The sequence below is a fragment of the Pezoporus wallicus genome, unplaced genomic scaffold, assembly GCF_028554395.1.
Source record: "Pezoporus wallicus isolate ANWC-B61680 ecotype Strahan unplaced genomic scaffold, APGP_CSIRO_Pwel_v1 contig_4161, whole genome shotgun sequence".
In the NCBI taxonomy this organism is placed as follows: domain Eukaryota; kingdom Metazoa; phylum Chordata; class Aves; order Psittaciformes; family Psittacidae; genus Pezoporus; species Pezoporus wallicus.
The window spans coordinates 2,748,793-2,763,943 of NW_026639584.1; the positions used below are offsets into that span (position 1 = coordinate 2,748,793).

General features: G+C 42.0%; 1 protein-coding gene across 6 annotated transcripts in view; it reads right to left on the reverse strand.

Moving 5' to 3' along the window:
- Window positions 1–2,459: 2,459 nt before the first annotated feature.
- The window catches only part of TENM2 (teneurin transmembrane protein 2), a 679,035-nt gene continuing 666,343 nt past the window's right edge, over window positions 2,460–15,151 (reverse strand). For all 6 annotated transcript variants that reach the window (XM_057415147.1, XM_057415146.1, XM_057415150.1 and 3 more), the window contains 4 exons: window positions 10,966–11,262; window positions 8,439–10,053; window positions 5,523–5,653; window positions 2,460–4,358 (listed from right to left, as the gene is read on the reverse strand). In XM_057415147.1, coding sequence (XP_057271130.1) covers window positions 3,597–4,358; window positions 5,523–5,653; window positions 8,439–10,053; window positions 10,966–11,262 — 2,805 coding nt within the window. In that variant the 3' untranslated portion in view covers window positions 2,460–3,596. The remainder of the gene's footprint in view (window positions 4,359–5,522; window positions 5,654–8,438; window positions 10,054–10,965; window positions 11,263–15,151) is intronic.

Below are 15,151 nucleotides of genomic sequence, written 5' to 3' on the forward strand. Positions count from 1 at the left end.
GCTTCCTTCCCCATGCGTGTTCCCATGAGAGTATCGTGGATCCATTGGTCTGGCCCAGCTTTAAGGGGAGCTTCTGTTGGTGCCTTTATCTGGGACACCCCAAGGCCACTCAGGAAGGCTGACAAGGCACTGCTGGGGACTGGTGTGGGCAAGGCAGTGCAAGGAGGCAAAGGCTGGTACCCCCGAGTGTCTCCTGGGCAGAACTGCCATCATGCGGCCAAAGTGCTGTGGAGTGCAGCCTTGAGAGGGAACACCAGTGGTGGCGAGGAGCAGGATGTGCAGTCACAGCCTACACTGACAAGCACGTCCCAGGCTTTGGGCTAAGTCAGGAAATGCAAGGTTCTAAATACCAAATCCCTTCAGTTACAGCAATCTAATAGGAAAAAAGGAAACACGCTCTAATGCTGATCCTGCATCTGGTTTTAGCTTCAAACAGGAGCCTGTTCCCAGGTTTGCGTCACTCTGCAGACACCTCAGCTGATGCTCAAGGGAGTTAGAAGGACAAACCCACACCTGTGGCTCAGGCACCATGCCTTCCCACAGCAAGGACAGCTTCTCAGGCCAGGTCCTTGCATGGCTGCTCTTGGCCTGTCCTGGTCACAGCACTGGTGGGGACACAGCCACAGCATCACTGTTAAAGGCACCTCTCTCCCATAAGCAGGATCCCAGTTCATGCCTCCTTCGTGTTGCTTTAGGTTAATCGCCTATTCCACATGGAAAAGTGTAGCAAGGAGGAGAGAGGAAGAGCTTTGAGAGGAGCAGGAGATACCGATTTGAGGGGAATTAGGAAAGGGAGGGTTGTAGAAAGGAAAAAGGAGAAAAGGATACTTCAAGAAAGAGAGGAAACTCGGATGGGCCCACAGGAGAGGAGGTAGGAAGAGGCTGACCATGGCCACATCAATACAGCTATCTCCCCCATTCATTAAGTGAAAAGCTCTTTAGTAAGGCCTCTAACGGTCAGCTGTTTTTTACAGACATGAGAGCATCTAGCTCTTTGTCATACTGACAAAGCACAGTAACTCTTCCAATCTCTTTGATGCACCACACAAGGCTTTCTACATCACTGGACATACTACAGTTACTTGCCCAAAGGACAGGCAGGGAGCTTTGCCCATGCAGATATACTGCTCATGCAAACATGACTGAACCACCCCCAAATGTGCTTAAGAACATCCCGATGATGCAAAGGAGCCACGCAGGGAGTGCCTCTCCTGCAAACCTGTTACATCTCCTCCCACAGTAATTCATATTAAAAAGGTACTTCTTTTAGTTTCACTGCATTTCCCTTTGAAGTTGCAGAATCTCTAATTCTGAAGAGTTTCAGTTTTAGGAGAATGGTAACAGAATAAAGGACACCAGGGACTGTGCAACAGGTTCTGGTTTCAACCCTCTCAACAGCGAGAAACACTTCATTCCAAAAAATGACCCAAGAAGCTTACCAGTACAGGCCAAGGGTAACCCAGAAAAGCTGTGGCAATGAAGTGTCTGCACCTCGGTATGTCGTGGTTTATGCCTCCATTAAAAAAAATCACAATACATCATTAAGAGTTTTCACTGGTAAAGAACAGCGTGATAGCATAACGGCACTTCAAGTCCATCAGCACAGAAAAACATCTGCAGTGATGGGCACAAAGGGCTTCATCTGAAAGTGTACCCGGAATCAGCCTTCAGAGGGTAAGTAAGTGAGCTCAGGGTTCCCCTGCCCTGCACATGGGTGCAAGGCTTCATCACAATGGAGATTAGATGCACTTTGTGAGTGCTGTAGGTGTTCCAGAACACAGCCACTGAACTGCTCTGCTTTAAAAGTGACCTGGAGTGAATTAATACCCACAATCAACTCGAGCATCTCTGTCTATACCATGAATAATTAAAAAACTCATTTGCAACCCCAAAAGCAAAATTGTTCTCAAAATTAAGTAGAGCTCCCTAGCTACATACTGAAATGAGATAAAAGCAGCAGGGCTCTAGTTGATGGATGGTTCCCTTTCAACATCACCAGGAGTGACTGTTTGCTTAGGAGAGGGTCTTTGAGCTTACCTCCAGTTTTTAATGAATGGCAGAAATAAGCAATCTCCCAAAGAAGACAGATTTCATGGAGACTTCCTGGCTCACAGCACTGCCTTCCACATTCCATTTAGTAGCATGTTGCTGCAGTTTCAGACTGTTTGGAGGACACTTTAGTGCAATTAAACTGATTCCAGGATTGAAACATGGCAGTTTGAGGGTTTCTGGTTGGGAGGTGCACGGGGGAACTTCAACAACAGGTACCAGTTTTCTGCTGTGTCCTAAGTGGAGGTTTGGGTGAGGTGTTGCTTACCCGGAGGTCAAAGGACCAGCCCTCTGCAGAATCCATGGTCCAACAGCACGTCATTGTGCCCCATGAGATGCTGTGTGCATTAGGTGGCAGCAAGACACTGACTTTTTCATTTTGAAAAGATTTCACAATGGAAGACAAGTAATTCACAGGAGTTTTAGAGACTTTATTTATGTATAAACAATTTAAACACTTTGCCATAAATTATCTTTGCCTGTCTCTAGTCTTTGCTTAGCAGCAAATTAAAATTAATATAAAAACTCAATGAACAATTCATACATGTATATTACAAAAAAGTTCTTGTACCAAAGTTCTTATTAGACTTTTTTTTTTCTCTTTTTTTTTTTTTTTCTTTTCTGTGGTGACTGTAATGTGATTGTCTCAGTTTCTCGACCAAACAAACACACTAATAATTTTTAAATCTGAAACAGTGATTGTGCCTTCTGGCTGATGTATGTACAGGGTGATCTGACGTGGTGCCCATTTGCAATAGTGTTAACACAATGCCCACAGCTCTACTGGAACTGATACCAACAAACTACTGAATCTAAACAGACTACACCCTGTAACTGTGTTATACTGTCCACAATGGAAATCTTCAAAGACAAACAGAGTATGAAATTTATTTGTAGTGATTTATAGCCACCATTTTGAATGTAACTTTACACTCTGCCCTCTTTGAGTAAGTTAAGCTTCAGGCCAGACCAGGGGAGGGTCAGAGTGCAAGTGTGGTTTTGTTACTTTTAAATATATTTTGCTTTCCTATTTCCAGTGTGCTCTCACTTGCATTCTCATTGTCCTCCAGTTGCTACACACAAATCACCCCAAAGTCATGTTTTAAATGCACCTGTATTTTGCTTTAAATGAAAACCTCTTGGATATTTATCAAACAAGCAGTCTGAATCATCTGTGTTTCATCAGCTGGTTAGTGAAAGTGGCCCACTTGGATTTCTTAGTTTGCTCACATGTGAATGGAGTGAGGTAATACAATACGAGGCCTTCTTTTTGTTTTCCTTTAGACCCAGAACAAGTGGGTAATATTTCAGGGGTACTTTTTAATTTGTATGGTTAGAGTTTTCAGTCTGGCTTTAGTCCACTTCAGGATGTGGGTTTTAATCACTTGAACAGTGGCATTTAACTCAAAAAATATGAGCTTTTTGCCACTTACTATCCCAGAGTAGCTCAGCCTAGTGCCCCCATTTAGGTCTTCATCTCCTTAGGAGAGGAGATAACAGTTATGACTACTGATTCATCCAGCAAAGGATGACAGCAGATTAATTTGTTACCTCTTTCCCATTTCATTCTGTCTTAAAAACTGGATGTTGCTGCTACTGTCTGCTAGCTCTGGGTACTGCTCCACGGGCAGGACATAATATCCCTCGTAACCTTGCACCCTTCCCGTGTTCAGAAGCTGCTGCTTCTCTCCATCTGTCCATACGCGGCTGCCCTCGCGGCCGTCCCGTGCCTTCTGCTGCTCCTTGGCCCAGGCTGCTCCCAGCGCTCGCTGCCGAGCCTGGTCGAGCACTCGGGCCTTCTCGTCGTCCAGCGTGTCGGGGGTCAGTCCGTAGCGGATGTTGATGAGCAGGGTGCAGTACTGGAACTCGATGTTGGTAAACCTTCGAGTCCTCCCGCTGACGAGCAGGCTGGGCTGGGACACCGTGACGTTGACTCCGCTGTCCAGCACCTTCCTCCCGCTGGTCATGGCGAGGGTGACGAGGTCGCTGTCAGCCGAGCCGATCTTCACGAAGTAATGGGTGTCCTTCCCCTCGATGCTGTAGTGCATTTTCTCCAGGTAGTGAGCACTGTTCAGGACAGAGGCAATCTTCCTGCTGTCATCTGTGGCTATGCTGGAAACGCCAGTGGTTACACGGCCTTCCTTCACAGCAAACATGATTCCTTTCCCAATGATAGGCGTGGTTGTGGCAAACCAGCGACCTGCTTTTTCTCTAATATTGGCATGTAATCTCTTAGATATGACCTGGCCCTCAAGAGCCATGAAAGCCTGGTTGTGTCTTTCTGTCGTCTGCTGAACTCCTGTAATTAGCTGGGGAAAGCAAAAGAAGGCACAAAACCACCAAAGAAGATATAGATCTCAAAATACTCATTTCAGAGACCAACACTAACCTTTGCTTTGGCTTTTTAAAGGAGATCTATGCAGTGAGAAATTCTGTGCTATGGGAAGACCACCCTCCACTACCCGTATATCCTTCAGAATCAGAGAAGTACTCATTTGGCAAATTATTTTGCTATTAGCAATACCAGATTCAATATTTCTCATTAATCACTCTCTGCAGCACACATGTACCACAGATCTCAATTTTGGCAAATTACAGAATGTCCATTACAAGAAATAGTAAAATCCAAGACTAGAACAATTTTAATCTGAGCTGAAACCAAACAGACTCAATCTAGTAAAAGACAGCACAGCACTTCTGGGATTTCAACCAGCATAGATGACTAAAAGACTTTGGAATGCAAGCCTCTGAAACTAGGTAAAAGTTGGGCTCCAAAATAACAAAGCAGTTCCCAAAGAAGGGATTTAAACTCTCAAATGACTTAGAAGTCTGTAAAGTGGTATGCTTAGGTTTATACAATCCTTTCTGTTGTATTACCACAGATGTGAAGTAAAAACAAAGATTAAGTTCGGAGTTGGCCTAGTACTCTAAGTTTATTAACGGGTTGGGATTTATTATAAAGCTATACTTATTTATTATATACCATTTTCCATCCTTAACCTGACAAGTGTGAATGCTGTAACTGAATTTAACTGTAGTAATTAGAGTAGCAAACCAAAGCCTCTAACTAGGAAAAGCATAGACAAAAAATGGTGAGAAATCCTGTTCCGGGGGAGAAGAAGAATCTTTCCTTAGCAAATACCAACCTAAGTTTATTGCAACACATGTTATTAGGATGGTTTTTCCAAAGGTACAACAGATGATGAATTGCCCTGACAAAGTCTCCCTTTGTCATTGCTAATCAAGTTAATCGAGTTACAACTTGTTAATCAAGGAAGAACTCAATAAAAGACAAACTAATGACACTGCAATTATGATAACAATGAAGGCTGGCAAGAAAGGCATATGTTCATTAGGATAAAATCTAGCTATACTCCCTTAGTTTTACCCAGAAATAAATACTTGGCCTTCTACTGTAACTACACGAGAGCCAGCACTTCTATTCATAGAAATAACTTCATATTTCTGCCTACCTGTCCGTTTTCACATGCTTGACTCTCAGACAACTCGTATGGTGGTGACACAAAGTACATTTTTGCTCTAGGGAAACCAGGAATAATGTTGCTAAGTTGAAATCCGAACATCACCAACCAGCTTTTGACATCTAGAAATCAAAAGGAAGCAGGCAAGTGAGAAATGAATGTGTGTAATAAAGGTAAGAAATCAAAAAATTTAAGAAACCCATCCTTGACCTCCTTGATTTCAAGCAGCTGTGGAACACATCATTTATATTACAGCACGGCACTTGATAGACCTGTAGTAATCCACCATGAGCAGGCACAGGAAATATTGCTTTACATGTTCCCTAAATAGTTCAACAGGGATATAGGACCTTGCTCATCCTTATTCCATTAGAGCACATGGATTATCCAAACATTTCACTGTATGCAATACTTGTTCCATCTCTGACACCTTCTGATGTGGCTCCTGTAACCTACAAACTCTATTGTTAAATGATGTTTTATTAGGTTAGTACTCCTAGAAACATCTGCAAAGTCCTTGGGGAAAATACATGGCTTGCCTTCTGCGTCCTACTTCTATTAGCTGTCACCGGGTCTCTGGAGGCTCCATTAAATGCAGTGAGGAGCTAGACTTGTAATTCAGAGGGCTAAATTTAGACACCATGAATATCCTCACCTTTCCTTCAGGCCCAGTATGGAAAAGCAGGAGCTGCTTGGGAGGGTCAGAGCTCAGCTCTGCAGTGAGCTTTCGGAATTTCCAGCTCTGGGTTCAATCAGTAAAACTCTGTCCTCATATCTTGCTGAAAAACCCAAGTCACTAAATAACAGTAACTCTCACTCACCACATGTTAAGAACTTATGATGTATTTTAGTCATCAAGGGACATTTTTAACAACAATGGAAAAGCCCATACCCTGGTTTACATTTGTTTCCTGCTTCTCTTTTCTACCAGCCACAGGGATGAGCAGCAAGTGTGGGAGCACAGGCACTTCTCATTTGATTTGGACCTATATTCATGACCATTTCTGTTTAAAAATCCCATCCTTTCCAGTGGCCTTCTCTCCTCACTGGCCTACAACAGCTCCTGATGGTGCTATTGCTGCTTGCGTGTGTGAGCCAAACCCCGTGTCTGAAGAGATGTGACTGTGAAGGGCACTCCTGCTGCAAGGGTCTCTGCATTTACAGCACCCTAGGCACGGTACACAGCAGCTCCGTTTGCTGCCACAGGCACATGGGGTGCCAGCAGAGCACCCACCCTGCACACAGACCTTGGGGACACTCTCAGACACAGCACGGAGCCTGCTTGCTGTTGCAAAGCCTGTTTTCCCAACATATTACACCATAAAAAGTGCAGTACTCCCTGGCTGGGGACTCTTCCTTTCGTTAGCCATTCTGACACTAAAATTAGTAGTAAGATCCTCTGTTTCTGTAAAGACCTTTGTATATATCTCCCATCACACAGTGACTACCGTATTTTTCCTGTAGCTTTGGACAGCACAGGGTCACTGCTCCTTTTTAAGGCTGCAGTTTATTTTATGGTATAATGGTATCTCCTGAACAATTCACTTCAGCTGCCCTATTTCCACAAAAAAAGAGGAAGACCTATATGCAAATTAGTTACCGTTCTGCTTTGCAGCACTGCATTTGGTACAGGAATTCCTTTCCATCAAAACCTATGAATAAAGCAGTGTCAGGGGTTAACAGTAAGAATGGATTGGGGTGGGGAAGTAGCTCTTTTATTTTCTGTTTGGGTTGCTTTTTAAGCTATGACAACCCAGGACCACCATAATCCCTTCTTGTGCAAGAGAATCTCTTTAGTCCATACAGCAACAAATATTTTCATCACCAATGAAGTATTTTTACAGACTGCAAGGTGTGTGTGGACCAAATGCAATAGATCTTCCCAGACTTCATCCAGTGGGTGAATAAATTAAATGAATGAAATTTCAGAACATAGCAAAATATCGTAAGATGACACTGAAAAACTAAACCAGTGATTTAGATCTCATAATTTTCATCCACTGTTGGATGAAAATAGGACTTGAATTTAGGACAACAGAATTTGATCCCAAGGTCATTTTAGTCACTAGTATTTTCACACTATCAGATACAAGTTGCACTATCTCTAAATTGGAAAGTAGCTCCAATAGAACCTCTGGGATGTTACACACATGGTTACGCCCCAATGTACCAATGAAACTTGCTGCGATTTTCTCTGAAGGAAATGCACTTTTCTTGAAATTCAAATTACTGCTAAAATTAAGATAGCTCCTTTTTATAAATGATACCACTGCTCTAATTACTGGATACTGCATATTCAGTGCTGAGAAAAGGTTTTCCTGAAGACACACTAATTACCTTTCTTTTTAGAAGTTGCCAGCAGCAGGCTTGAGCACTGTGTGATCTCACTAAGTGAAAAATTACTACTAATTAAGAAGAGGTTACAAGTTTTACCCAGTTCTAACATCTGCAATCAAAACTACTTTATTGTTTCTCTTCCTCAGCTCTACACATTCCATCACATTTCTTACACTTGCAAGGGGTAAGAATATTTCTAAAAATCAATATTTTGGCTTTAAAGATTGAAAACTGCTTGTGTGTTAAAAGTTAAATGTGAAAAGAGGTTTAATTAAATCAGTTCTTGGCACTAATTCATAATGCGCCCATGGGCTCAGTCAGCAGTTCATTTTGAGAGTTAATTTATTTTTTTCCCCTCCATAAATTCCCTGTGGCTTCTTATTTAGTGCCCTTCATTTGGGCAGGGGCAGCATCAAAGAATCAGGACTAGCCAGCCCTTATCATAGCACAAAAAGGAAAATGGCCCAACCTGGACAGGAAGATTCAGAAAATGGCTAAGAAGCCTGATTTCCTTCCCAGATCAACTTCCAAACCATAGTGTTGTTAATAAGGAATGTAACAAAGTCTCACCTGTTACATAGTTCTTCAGATCCAGTTCATTGCTTAGAGGGTTGTTACTCTTGAACATGTACAGATTGAAAGGAGCAGGTTCTTTACCAATGTTTTTCCACATGGTGTAATCAGGAGATGTCCAGCGTCCAGCCAGGACATCATAGTCCCTCTGGGTAAAATGGACAAGTTTGGTTAAAGGATCATACAGCCCCCCATGGAACCCAATAACCAGCTGGAAATCAGGATTAGAGTCATAGTAAATCTCCCCATATGCTGTGTACTGAAGCTGTTTGATCATGAGGCCGTTGATGCTGAACACGGCTAATGGAGTGCCTGTGTTATCAGAGGCGACATAATATTCTTCCCCGCTGCTACTCTCCATTGCAAAGAGGTGGCCTTGCAGATCGTAGTATAAAGAGGTAATTTCTGAATTGGAATGATTGTAGACATGAGTGACCCTTGTTGGATTGTGAAGATCAGCATAAAAGTACTGTAGGTGGTGCCCCAGGTTAGTCTTACAGGAAGCCCTTCGGCCGAGTCCATCATAACGGTACTGAACACTCCACCCATTGGCTTTGTTGTAAGCTCTTGTCAAGAGTCCTTTGGAGTTGTACTCAAATACGTCTGAGCCTCGCTGACACAGGAATCCATCCTCATCAATTTTGTAGGGTATGTCACCTAAGCGTGTAATCCTGTCTCTCAGGTCATAGCGCAGAGGCATCAGTCTGACACTATTTCCAGGATTCAGTAGATGAAGGTTTCCATTCAGATCATAACTGTAACGCCAGGTTGGCCTGTCATTTACTGCTACACTTTGCAGTTGCCCATCTCCATCATAGTCATAGGTATACTTGGTGGTGTTGGCATATGGACCAAGTTTCAGTTCTCTCTTAGTTACCCTTCCCATGCTGTCATATTGGACAGTCATCCAGTACATAAGAGATCGGAACATTTCATACTGAACTTCTTTAATGCGTCCATGGGTATCAAAGTGCTTACTCAGTGTCATAACTGCTGTAGTAATAATTTGATTTATATCATAATAAATAACTCCAAACTTGCCAAAATGCTCTACTTTGCCAGAAATCTCATCGTAACGGTAAAGATCAACTGGAAGAGGCGTCTCACTTATTATAGGCTTGATGCTTGCGATTCGAAAGCTATTATCGTGATAGGTATAATCAAACCTTGCATTGACCATACCCTCTTCAGAGAACCTGTAGATCTGTTTGTCAACGAGAGGACCAATTTTACGATAACGGATTGTACAAGAAAATCCTCCACTTTGCAGATTCACCATTTTTAGGACACCTGTAGTTTCATCATACCCAAAAGTAACTGCAGTGCTGTCATAAACAATTTCAGATAACTTGGATAGCTTTCCATACTTGTAGAAGACTTGTCGCCCAGTGCCTAAAAATGATGTTTTCAGAATCCTCCCATCATCACTGTAATCAAAAATCACTGATGCATTGCTTTCAGGAGGGTTATAAATGTTTCTAATGTAGCCAATGGAGGTGTGAGTTGACATGCTGTGCCGAGCAACGCTGGGCATGGTGACAGCATGAAGGCGGTCTGAAGAATCATACTCAAAGATGTACTGGCGTTGACTCTGAAGCAGTAGTACCATCGACTGTAGGGAGAAAATTAATACACAGTAACCAGCTTTCAGCATGTGACCTCTCAGGGCAGTAAAGGAAAGTTTACTGAGAAGGCACTAGTGTTAAATCAATCAAAAGAGAATGACATGCATCAGTTAGGGGCATAAAGCTGTGCAAGAATATTGTCAGATTGCTAGATGGCAGGATGTGCTACTTGGAAATCAACATGCTGACACTCCAGGAAAGTGCAGGTTAGAAATCTATTAGCTGCCCTCCCACTAGTAGGACCTTTTTGTTTTCATTTTTTCTGAGGGATGCAGAGGTGTTAGATAAATTACTTGATTTACTTTGCCACTAGCAGTTGTAATTCACAACTATTACTGTGAAATATGTGTGACAAAAAGCAGAGAATATTTGCTCTGGTTTGCTTAAAACAACAGGTTCAAAGAAGGGAATGAATACGCAATTTTGAAGTATTTAAGGCACTTATGATTGAAGTGTCTTAGTTGGGCTAAGTAAAAATGCTTTACCATATTTTCATTTAAAAAATAATTACAGATGAATTACCTGTTTCTACCTGAACCTTTTGTCAGGTTTAATGATGTGTTTTTGGTCTTCATTAAGGGCAATTCAGTGTGTTCAGTTTATGCTATTATATGGCAGCCAGCTGCTTCCAGGAACGTATCAAAAGACACAATCCATGAACAATGTATTTACCATTAAACATTAGTCAAATTAGTTGACTAATTGAAAAATATGGAATTTTGAGACCAGGTATAGAGGGATTCTTTACAGCTAGAACATGTCAAATTGTAGATAATCTGTGTGTGTGTGTGTGTGTGTGTGTGTGTGTGTGTGTGTATTACATACAGGACTTAAAATGAAGCCGAGTAGCACTTTGTCTCTTTGTAGCTGCTGTCAGCAGGTCAAACAACATCACTTACTTTTTCTAGATAGGTGTAGCTCCAAACCTTCCCATCGGCAAACATGCGCGATACGATCCTGCCTTGCTTATCCAGGTCTGTTCTCTCGCTCATGGCTCCACGCTGCAGCCCAGCCAGGCGCCCATTGAAGAAGTAGGAGACATTGACAGCAGCCAGGCCGCTGCTGGGCAGCCAGAGGAACGGGCGCCCGAGCTGGTCATAGATGATCCGCAGGGTGAACTTCCGGTGATCATCATAGATTTTCTCTGTGCGTATGTTTCGGTCGTAGTCAATGGACAGCAAATTCCTTCCGTGCACCTATGGAGGGAACGGAGGCTGCGTTCAGTCAGCAGTGCCACTAGCCCCTATGGATGCAAATGGCATGCACACTAGAGACCTCAGTTTCCCCACAGTTTAGAGAAGTGTAGCATCTCTTCCTATTAACTGGCTTCTGCTTTCAAGTTCTTGGATATTCAAATATATAAGTTCAGGTGTTTCACTGGGATATTCTCCATCTCCCTGCAACATGGGAGCTGTCATCTTACAGCAAGGGGCTTCTCTTGTTGTCAAAACAGAGAGACATACTGCACACCTGGGTCCCAAAGTGCAGTGCTAGCACTCGGCAGAGAAACAACTTCTTTTACATAGAAGCAGCTTTTCTATTTCTGCCATCAGTAGATCTTAACCTCTTTCCCTACTATGACTCCAAGAACAGAAGAAATTATGATTTCATGTCTTCACTGAGGTTTAGCCATGTAGGCTCTGTAGCTGCAACACAGCTGCTTATGAATTCATTCATTTACTGTTTTCTTCATTTGCTTTCCGAATAGTCCATAGACCCCTCATCAATCCAGTCACTTGGGATGGGTTTCATTTCTTCTGATTAAAGATTCTGCTCATACAGGCTGGGAAAGATGGACTTAGTTTTGGGAAACAAACTAAATAATTAGGTTAAATGCTTTTTTTTTCTTTTTCATTTTTTTTTCAGTTACAATTTTCAAATTGAAGTATAATATGAAGTGTTTTGGGCCCAGATTTTTTTGGGTTTGGTTTTTAATAGAGCAAAACAGAAACAAAGGAGCACAAGAATGCCAAATGGAGAGGCTGCTAGTGAGAGTGCTGTAAGAGGTACATAAATATATTCACTGCAGACTACGCCACAGAATTCAGGCTAATGCTGTAATCTGATAAAGTCTTTTTAAGTAATTTAATTGTAGATGCATCATTAATAAAGTAGAAGTCTTTAAATTAGATATAATTTGAGAGCAACGACTATTTAAAAAGTATTCATCAGTTTGTGGGAATTTGTTCTTTGCAGCAGCTTTGATTAGGCCACGTTTTCTCTTAGCCAGAATTAAACTGCACATCAAACAATATGTAAATTAACCCTGGGCCTTTCTCGAGGACATAAAAGTTATTCTGAGAGATTTTCCCTGCCAGGGGTGAACCCAATTCCCATCTCACCCAACTCTGCAGGAATTCACTTACACAGAAAGCAAATTTAAAAGGAATACAATTTTGTGTTTGTAAAGAAATAATTATTTCAAATTATTACTCATTATCCTAATTTTTCCCATTAATAAGACTTAGCTCTAACAGTTTATGTCTACTCCATGGGCAATTATTAGAAAAAGCTCTTTCCTGTAGGTTTTCCCAAAGGTTATCCCAGCAAAAATTTCTCCTGTGATTCAAAGAAAAGAGAGGGCATTTCTTATAAAACATCTTGGCCAAATAAACCTTATTCTGCTCTCCCACTGTAATGGAAACATATCCAGGGAAGCCAAACTGAATAGCAGAACTTTCTCAACTGGTTACACTAGTTCTATAAGTGTAGGATTAATCCTGATGACAGAGCCATATGAAAACCCTTTCCTTCACAGAGCTCAAGGCCTTCCAAAAAGATTAGGAACTGAATTTTAGCTTTTATGTTTTTATTTGGTTTTGTTTTGTGATTTCTGGGGTTTCTTCCCTCCATTACAGTAACTGCAACTGTAATCTGTATGGAGGAAAGTCTGACTCCAGGTATCCTCCCTTTTCTCAACAACATTATAAAAGTTATTAATTTTTTTGCCATAGAAAACTGGAGTACTAGGTTTTTTTTTAATGGTTACCCAGACAAGAGCTATACACACAAACATCACTTGGAGAATAAAGCAGCACCTGCTTGAATAATTCAGCAACTTCATTTTAATTTGTTAGAATAGGTAAAACCAGAGAGTGTAATTGTAATGTCATATTAATTATATAGTAACCCAAATTGAATGAATAACTCCCATGACTGAAGATCACCTAACAAGTTCTGTTTCTTTTGTTCCACTACCTACGTGCACATCTGGTTTCTCCCTTGGCTGCTGCTGAACAAGTGGCCATAGGGATGAGCCCTTTGTGCCTTGGGTAAAGGTCTGGCAACAAAAATCACTTATGTGAAGCTGCACTGTAAGAAAAACTCTTCAGAAGGGAATCTTCAATACTTTATCTGAAACTACTGCAACACACTGGACGTGTGGTGCATAGGAGAGTAGTGGACAGTAAGAGAGAGAACTCAGAGGTGAAGGGCAGGTCTTCCTTTCCTGGCTTAATGAAGCCGGCCCAGCGTGTCTCAGAGGCCAACATGTACAGCTGGGAAGTGCCTACAGCACGATGAGCACAGCTGGGGGCACAGGAGGCAGCTCTACCTGGAGAATCACAGAATCATTGACTAGTTTGGGTTGGAAGGGACCTTTAAAGGTCATCTAGTCCAACCCATGGCCCTGCAATGAGCAGAGACACCTTCCCCTAGACCAAGTTGCTTCAAGCCCCATCCAACCTGGCCTTGAACACTGCGAGGGATGGGGCAGCCACAGCTTCTCTGGGCACCCTGTGCCAGTGTTTCACCAACCTCATTGTAAAAAAATTTCTTCATTACATCTGGTCTATATCTCTTTTAATTTAAATCTCTTTTAGTTTAAAGCCATTACCCCTTGTCCTACTGCCCTACTAAAAAGTCTGACACCCTCTTTCTTATAGATCCCCTTTAAGTATTGAAAGAAAGCGGTATTGGCTCTACCGAGAGGCGACTCCCATGTCAGAAAAATCCCTTTCAGCAATAGCTGATTCTGCACTGGGGATTCAAGATTTGGGTCCACACACTCCCTGCCTGGTCATTCCTGTGTTAGTCCTGCAGTGGCCCATCCTGTACCACTATATGCCACATCTGTCCCAGCTGCCACAGCCAACCCTGCTGCCACCTGCTCCCCCAGTGATCACACACACGTGCTCCATTTCATTCAATAAACAATTTACAAAGATGAATTAGAGTAAATGAGATGCAAATAAATTCTGTGCTTTCCCCCTCATTTTCAAATTTCATTTTCCGTCCACTCAACCTGTTATAATCTCATCGTGATTTTCATTTAAAAGAGCTAAATGGGTATGTGATTATTGTTGCAGGAACTAAACCCAGACAATTAAATGTTGAGGTGTTGCTAGATAAAGCAGTGTTTTGATTTGCATAAACATGATGCAAGAAACCCCATCTCCGGCAAGGTTTCAGCTCTAAGATGTGTTCAACTTCAGCTGATTACCACAGTTATTACATTTCTAGCATTGAGAGTTAGGATTACCACAATTTTGTTTTGAACACCTAGTCAAAATGCAGTGCTCATCTGGTTTCTACTTCTAATCAACTTCTGCAGGTCAACACATCACAATCAATTACATAGCCATGAAATTTAGTCATTAAGGATTAGCTGCTAATCTCATTCCTTTTTTGTCTAACCTTCCCCCCTCTCCCCAGTAGGTGCATTCTGAGCATTTACAAGAAAAGAAACGTCTTGTTAATTCAACACTGGGAATTAGATGTTAAGCAACAGAAAAATACCAAAATGTAACATCTGATTCATAATAGTTTTTGTGAATTGCTACATAATTGTTTACAGAAATTGCATTTAGTACATCATCTTGAACACACAGAACTGTATCTCTGAAAAGAACCAGGGCTTGATTAGCACTGCACTTGTTCGCTGCCCAAGTATCTCAAAGCCCTACCAAAGCTGTCTATACTGAAGCAGCCAGTGAAAGTTTAGGTACTCAAGGGGTGAAAACCAGGCCAGCTAAGCACAGAATGGGATTAACCCAGCTGCAGCACATTTTTAATTTGGCAGGGGATGGATTACATGACCTGAGTGTCTTTCTCATCCTATGCTTATGACTTCATAATTATGGCAAT